General features: G+C 42.8%; 1 protein-coding gene across 1 annotated transcript in view; it reads right to left on the reverse strand.

Annotated features, from left to right (window-relative positions):
- The window catches only part of LOC140190706 (solute carrier family 2, facilitated glucose transporter member 11-like), a 28,934-nt gene extending 28,031 nt beyond the window's left edge, over positions 1-903 (reverse strand). The window contains exons 1-2 of the mRNA XM_072247524.1: positions 898-903; positions 21-119 (exon numbers count right to left, since the gene is read on the reverse strand). Coding sequence (XP_072103625.1) covers positions 21-119; positions 898-903 — 105 coding nt within the window. The remainder of the gene's footprint in view (positions 1-20; positions 120-897) is intronic.
- Positions 904-8,445: the final 7,542 nt, after the last annotated feature.

Here is an 8,445-nt window from a genome sequence, read left to right on the forward strand (position 1 = left end):
GACCATAACTGTGGACTCACGGTTGTTGGTGCATTAATGATCGTCAGGTTCAAGCCAAACTGGAAGGTGCCACCAATGCAGGCAGAAAAGATGGTCAGGAGGAGACCCCGAATCTGCAGCTAAAGGAACAAAAAGAAAGCAAAGAGGATTATTTTCTGTAGGCACCATTTATTTTGAAAGGAAGATAAGAGCAGACATTTAATCAAGACTTTCACATCCCAAAACGAGCAGCCGAAGTTTTACTGCAGCTACAACCGAGAAATTCAATCACTTTTCTGTTTTGTTGGGCAAACTGCATTTGTCTGAATTTTATAGTAATTTGTTTGTGCTATTCACCAGTGACTTGCTTCTACATTATGGTATTCTTTTCAACACTGCTTATTCCAATATTGTATCTTTCAGCTGATTGCTGAGCTGAGAAATTCAAGAGTGTAGGAAGGGATTTGCTTTGATAGGATTGGGTAGGATATTTCAGTTGTATGAAATCATGAGTGTTACCCAAAATGGTACTTGGAGCTTTGAGCAGCAGCAAATCAGAGGTCATAAGCCTGAGAAAACATAATTCACCCATGTTCACCGAATGAGTGAATAGGCAGTGATTTGCAGCGGTTTGGAGCTTTGAGCAGCAGCAAATTGGAGATCGGAAGCCTGAGAAAACATAGTTCACTCAGATTCACAATTGAATAGAAAAAGTAGAAAATCATGGCAGTTTCGTGCTTTGTTCAGGTGCCAATCAGAATTTGGGATTGATTGGCAACATCAAATTAAAATAAGGCAGGGTCAAGCGGAGCAGCCATTGTTGGAGTGGTCAGTGTTGGAGTGGAGATTTTTTTAGGCTTTAACCGTTTGAGGCTTCAGTGAGTGAAGGCAAAAAAGCTGTAGGTGGAGTTCCCCCACCTCCATGGTTTATTGTTCTTCCTACTTTATATATGATCAGTTAGAACAGGATAGTGGAAATGTTCCTCTTGTGGGATGTGGGAAGACAGGGAGACCTCCAGTATCTCTGATGACTACGCCTGTAAGAAGTGCATCCAGCTATGGCTTCTAACCGTACGCGCTAAGGAGTTGGTGCTGGAACTGGATGAACTCTAGATCATATGGGAGGGAGGATGAGAGAGTGATAGATAGGGCATGTAGAGAGGTATATACACCCAAGGTGCAGGACACAGGAAGCTGGGTGGCTGTCGGGAAGGGGAAAGGGATTAAACAGCCAGTGCAGAATACTCAAGTGGCCATCCCCCCAAACGACAGATATACCACTATGGATACTGTTGGGGGGGTGTGGGGGGCGGGGAATGACCTAGCAGAGGAAAGTCACAGAAATTAGGTCTCTAGCACTGAGTCTGACTCTGCGATTCAGAAGGGAAAGGAGGAGAAGAGGTGAGCTGTGGTGACAGGGATTTGTTAGGGGAGTAGAAAGGAGGTTCTGTGGACGAGAATGAAATTCCTGGATGGTATGTTGCCTCCAGGGTGTCAACGTCCACGATATCTCAGATTGAGTCCTCAGTAAGCTTAAGTGAGAAAGTGAACAGCCAGAAGCTGTGGTCCATGTAGAAACCAATGACGTAGGTAGGACAAGTGATGAGTTTCTGCAAAGTGAGTTCAGGGAGTTAGGTGCTAAGTTAAATGGCAGGATCCCCAGGGTTGTGATATTAGGATTTCCACCTGTGCCACGTGCTAGAGAGACAAGAAATCGGCAGATTACAGTTTAACACATGGCTAAGCAGTTGGGCATAAGATTTTTGGATCATTAGGCTGTCTTACAGGGAAGGTGAGTCCTTTACAGAAGGGATGGTTTGCACCTGAACTGGAAGGGGACTAATATTCTAGTGGGAAGGTTTGCTAGTGCTGTACGGTGCAATTTAAACTGGAGTTTCAGGAGGGTGGGAACCAGAGTGCCATAACAGATAGCGGAGAGGTTGCGGAGGCAGATGTTGGTAAATCCTCACACAGTCAGGAATCAAAAGATTGAGCGTGGTGTGACTAGTGTCCTGAACTGCGTATATTTCAATGCAGAAGTATCATACAGAAGGTGGATGAGCTCAGGGCATGGATCAACACATGGAATTATGATATTATAGCCATTAGTGGTTGCAGGAGAGGCAGGACTGACAGCTTAATATTCCAGGGTTGCGTTGTTTTAGACGTGATAGAGTGGGAGGGATTAGAGGAGGAGGGATGGCGTTACTAGTAGGGAAATTTCATGGCAGTGTTCAGTCAGGATAGACTGGAGAACTGGTCTAGTGAGGTGTTGTGGGTGGAACTGAGAAATGAGAAGTGTATGACCACATTAACGGGGTTTTATTAGAGACCGTGCAACAGTCGTAGGGATATAGAGGGACAAATTTTTAAAGAGATTGCAGACTGTTGCAAGAAACATAAGGTTGTTGTAGCCGGTGATTTTAACTTTCCACATATTGACTGGGACTCCAATACTGTAAAAGGACTAGATGGGATAGAGTTTGTCAAATGTGTTTGGAAAAGTCTTCTTCATCAGTGCGTAGAAGTCCCAACGAGAGAGCGTGCGATACTGGATCTGCTAATAGGGAAAGAGACAGGGCAGGCGACAGAAGTCTGTGTAGGGGAACATTTTGCATCTAGTGATCTGAATGCCATTAGTTTCAAAGTACGTATGCAAAAAGGTAAGTTTGGTCTGTGGATTGAGATTCTAAATTGGAGAAAGACCAATTTTGCTGGTACCAGAAACAACCTGGCAAATGTGGATTGGGACAGGCTGTTTTCTGGCAAATGTGTACTTGGAAAGTGGGAGGCCTTCAAATGTGAAATTCTGAGAGTACAGATCTTGTACGTGCATGTCAGAATAACAGGTGTATGGAACCTTGGTTATCAAGGGAAATTAAGGCCCTGGTTAAGAAAAAAAAAGGAGGGGCACAGTAGGAATAGATACAAAGGAGCAAATGATTTACTTACGGAGTATAGGAAATACAAGCGAATACTTATGAAGGAAATTAGGAGGGCCAAAAGAAGGGATGAAGTTGCTCCAGAGACAAGGTGAAGGAGAATCCTAAGGGATTCTACAGTTATGTTAAGAGCAAAAGGGTTGCAAGGAACAAAACTGGTCTCTGCAAAAATCAGAATGGTAATCTATTCAGGGAGCCAAAAGAGGTGGGGAAGATTTTGAATGATTTCTTTACATCTGTGTATACTCAGGAGATAGGCACAGAGTTTCGAGAAGTGAGGCAAAGTGACGTCAACTTCATGGGCTCTGTACAGATTACAGAGGAGGAGGTGTTTGTTGTCCTGAGGCAAATCAGTGTGGATAATTCCCCAGGCCCTGACAATCTGTTCCCCCGGACACTGTGGGAGGCAAGTGCAGAGATTGTCAGGGCCCTAGTAGAGATATTTAAATCATCCCTATTGACTGGAGGATTGGAGGGTAGCCAGCATTGTTCCACTGCTTAAGAAAGACTCTAAAAATAAACCAAGAAGTTATAGACCGGTAAGGTTGACATCAGTCATGGGAAAGTTATTGGAAGATATTCTAAGGGACCAAATGCAAAATTATTTAGATAGACATGGACTGATTAAGGATAGTCAGAATGGCTTTGTGAGTGGCTGGTCACGTCTAAACAATCTTACAGAGATTTTTGAGAAAGTTATCAGGGAAGTTGATGAAGACAAGGCAGTGGATGTTGTCTAAATGGACTTTAACAAGGCTTTTGATAAGGTCCCGCATGGGAGTTTGGTCAAAAAGGTTTAGGTGCTCAGCATTCAAGGTGAGATAGTAAATTTGATTAGACATTGGTTTGTGGGAGAAGCCTAAGATTCGTAGTAGATAGTTGCCTCTCTGACTGGAAGTCTGTGACTTGTGAGTGCTGCAGGAATCAGTGCTGGGTCTGTTGTTGTGTGTCATCTATTTCAACGATCTGTATGATAATGTGGTTAACTGGATCAGCAAATTTGCATATGACACCAAATCCTCCTGGGAGTGGGGGAGAGGATGGCGGCACGACGACAGTGCACGCGGCCACTTCGGTGATGAATATCTGTTATTTGTCAAGTAGGGGACCATGCACAATCCTGATATGATGGAGACAGACGTGAGAGCACAGCTGAACATCTGGAAAACTTCTGAAATGCCCGCTTCGCTGCCCCTGCTACTGTGTGGTAACCGGAATCTCCGGAGCTGAAAGCCTCAAAATCCTCGGCTTTGCATGTTTCAACGGCCAGGGTGAGGTCGAAGGTGCTCGGCAGAGGATGGTGCTCAGGAGGCTGTATCGGAGAGGCTGCTCGGAAGCTCGGAGTTTTTGGACGGATAGACTCAGGGTCGGCTGGGGTCGGCTGCTTCCAAGGCTTCGGCAAGTTGACGGTGCCTGGAGGTTTATGGCAGGGAGTTTCTCCCTTTTACTGCCTGCTATCGGGGACTCAGGAGTCGATCGACTCAGGACTTTGAGACTTTTTTTTACTGTGCCTATGGTCTGTTCTTTATCATAGTCATAGTCATAGCCATAGTCATACTTTATTGATCTCGGGGGAAACTGGATTTTCGTTACAGTTGCTCCATAAATAATAAATAGTAATAAAACTATAAATAGTTAAATAGTAATATGTAAATTATGCCAGGAAATAAGTCCAGGACCAGCCTATTGGCTCAGGGTCAAAGTTGCTGGTGAACATAGCAGGCCAGGCAGCATCTCTAGGAAGAGGTACAGTCGACATTTCAGGCTGAGACCCTTCGTCAGGACTAACTGAAGGAAAAGCTAGTAAGAGATTTGAAAGTGGGAGCGGGAGAGGGAGATCCAAAATGATAGGAGAAGACAGGAGGGGGAGGGATGGAGCCAAGAGCTGGACAGGTGATTGGCAAAAGGGATATGAGAGGATCATGGGACAGGAGGCCGAGGAAGAAAGACAAGGGGGGAAAAACCCGGAGGATGGGCAAGGGGTATAGTCAGAGGGACAGAGGGAGAAAAAGGAGAGAGAGAGAAAGAATGTGTGTATATAAATAAATAACGGATGGGGTACGAGGGGGAGGTGGGGCATCAGCGGAAGTTAGAGAAGTCAATGTTCATGCCATCAGGTTGGAGGCTACCCAGACGGAATATAAGGTGTTGTTCCTCCAACCTGAGTGTGGCTTCATCTTTACAGTAGAGGAGGCCGTGGATAGACAGGTCAGAATGGGAACTGTAACATTTTAATTCCACATCCCATTCCCAGTCACCAGTATCTGTTATAGGTTCATACAGCATGGAAAGGTTCTTGATTAGTCAGGTTGTCAAAGGTTACAGGGATAAGACAGGACAAAGGGGTTGAGAGGGATAATAAATCAGTCATGATGCAGTGGCAGAACAGACGTGATGGCATGGACGGTCTAATTCTGCTCCATGGACTTATGGTCTTATGGCCCAACTCATCCATATTGTCCGGTGTAAATGTCGTTAAGATGTTGTGATTGTACCCATTGTTACAACTTCCTCTGGCAGCTCATTTAGTACCCACCATCCACTGTGTTAAACTTCCTCCTCTGGTCTCCTTTTATTTGTTCCCCTCTCACCTTTAACCATCTGTATGTCCTCCAGTTTTAGACGCTCCTATCCTGGGAAGAAGGCTGTAACCATTCACCCTATCTATGCCTTTCATGTATAACAAACCCACATAGGTATACCCCCAAGCCTCATGTACTCCTTGCAGAAAAATCCCAGCCTATCCAATTTCTCTTTCTCATAATTTTTTCTACACCCTTCTCAATTTATCAACATCCTTCCTCAACCTAGGTGACCAGAACTGCGCATGGTATTTGAAGTGTAGTCTTAGCAATGTCTTGAACAGCTGGGACATGTGTCGAGCATCTTTTAGGTACATGTTATAACAAACAACAAATTAACTCAGAGTGGATCAATCATTGCTACAAGGGAAGGCTACCATGGCACAAGGGCCAGTACGAGCTTCAATAAAACAGACCACATAATCACTCATTTATAGTATTAAGTCAAATTCAAGGACATTCAGCTTAATCAGTGTTTTTGGCATTCTTCCAATTACGCATCTGCTTGTCTTTCTGTAGTTTGTCATATACTCAAGGTCCATCAGCATAATGTTGTATGAACACTATTGCCCAAGCACTTTGGTACAATACAGGTTCCACTTTGTTACAGACAAAATTGCCATTTTGTTACTACAGGTAAAGTACCTTTCCACATCCCCTTCTTTTTGTCCTTTCATGACTACAGTGCACCTCACAAATATTGTAATTGAAATATGTATATATGTATCTAATCCAGTGATAGTTTCAAAAGCTAATTCAAAACTCCCTTTTCATCCATCCATTTTAATGAGTACCCATTCCTTTCCTTAATATCCTCTCCTTCATCCTGTTATTTCACACAAAAATTGTAAAAGAATAACAAATTTTCCTTGGGATGATTTCTTTCAATAAATATTTGGCTAGTGCATCATTCCTTCAACAAAGAGCTGCTTCAACCCACCGTGAAGAAAACATCAAGAATGACTAATACATATTTATATCCTTCACACAAAGGTAATTCTATGAAATCCATCTGTAAATTCATGAAAGGTCTATCAGAGCATGGTGTATGAGATCCTTCGAAATTCACTAGATTCCCTGGAGTCTGTGAAATACATATCATACATTATTCATAAATTTGATTTGCAGCATTTGATAAACTAGGGGCATGCCATGTTTGATTTATATGATCTATCAATCCCCTCTTCAGCCTCCAGGGAAAGATTTCCCGCCAAGTCATAATAAGCTGTACAGTGAAGATAACGGTGTCACTTACTGAGTTATAGATCTGAACAGAATCTAGAGAACTCTCCAGAGGCTTTCAAGGCACTCTCGTAAAAATGTTCCAAACTCCTTGATAAGTGGTTAATGAGTAACTGCACTTATACAAAATAGATTGACTACTACTGAAATAGTATAGCCACAATGGCTCCCTGGTAAGTCCCTCAGGAGTGTAGGTAATAGTAGCTCGCATTTTACATAATAAATCTCTTCCACATGAGTTCACAAGCACATCCGGAGAAAGTGAAAAGGTATGATATAATCCTGGTCTCCTATGCTAAATTCCACCGGTCTGACTTCAAGACATTAGTAGTCTGTCCACTGTTTGGGAAGGACAGAATGCAATTCAGGCCAAAGGAGACTAGCAATAATACAAATTGTGGGTTTCATAGCCTGCCCTTTCAGCAGTCCTGAATATTGTTCCGTTTTCTATGCTATCCTCTGTATATATTCCTCTGCAGAATCACCTCAACCTTCTTGTGTCCCCATAATCTTAGACAAAATTAGCCTTTTTTGGAAAGTCAGCCTGCAATGCATCATACATATTTTTTTTTAAAAATCTTCATTTGGTGTGATGGCAGCTCCTGGCCTGGCACTGTTATGGTGTTCTTGAAAGTCCTGAAATTTAACCTCAAAATATGAAATTAGGGCTAACCATTGCCTCGTTAAGGTATCCAAACCCATAATACTAGGTCCTTGACACAAAACAATAGTTTTAAGTTTCTAACTAGCTATTTCCAAACCTGTCTCAAAGTCTCCTGCTGTCCATGGTCAATATATACCCCTTGGTTCCCTGTCCATAATTCTTCCACTGATCTTTTGCCTTAATTATTAAACATATCCCATGATGGTGTCCCCTTATAAGCACATGGGTGGTGGGGAGTGGGGAGGGGTGGTAATGGAATAGGTGAAGGTTTTGTCTGAGTTGTGCCTGTGGGATGGAAACACTCCAGGAGAAGTCCCAGCCTGTGCTTCCCGTCCTTTGACTGGTTTTCCTCGTTGTGGTACATGTGGTGTGATACAAGAGTGAGACGCCAGGCATGTTTCAATGCTCTCAAATCAGGTTTAATTGATTATAGAAGATACCTGCCCACCACCTTAATATTATGAGTGCCACCAGCAACGTCATTGCAAACAATCTCCGAGTATAATCACAACTGGATTTCCAAGTGCAGCTTCCAATCGTTATTGTGTTTAGACACCCTGTAAGGAACCAACTGAGCATCTGTTGTGGGCCATCCCAAAGTTTTCATCACCTTAATGTGAACAGATTTTTCCTCAGGTTCCACAGCTGAGGCTTTAAGGAAAGCCTGGGTTGAGGGAATGATTATCATCCCAATTAAAATTTATTCCTGGTTGTTCAATGGGATTTGTTTTAGTGAAAATATCAGCAAAATGGACATGATACTTTCAAATTTTGGTTTATAAAGTAACCAGTATGTGCTTTCATTGGGAGAGAGTTTAAAGTGATGAAGAGCTTTATCTTTCTGAGTGGCACAAATAATGTAAGACAGGATAGGGAGTGTTGGATTTAAATCAGATTATTGATTATAGTAACATAGTTAATATGGAGTTCAAAGATGTTTGAGCTCCTGGAAATAAAACAGATGACACAATTTGGAAGGAAAGTATTTGTTAGATAAAGACAAGAAAAATCATAACCACATGGTCAGATCGACCTC

Source organism: Mobula birostris, chromosome 31 (genome assembly GCF_030028105.1).
Source record: "Mobula birostris isolate sMobBir1 chromosome 31, sMobBir1.hap1, whole genome shotgun sequence".
Taxonomy (NCBI): Eukaryota; Metazoa; Chordata; class Chondrichthyes; order Myliobatiformes; family Myliobatidae; genus Mobula; species Mobula birostris.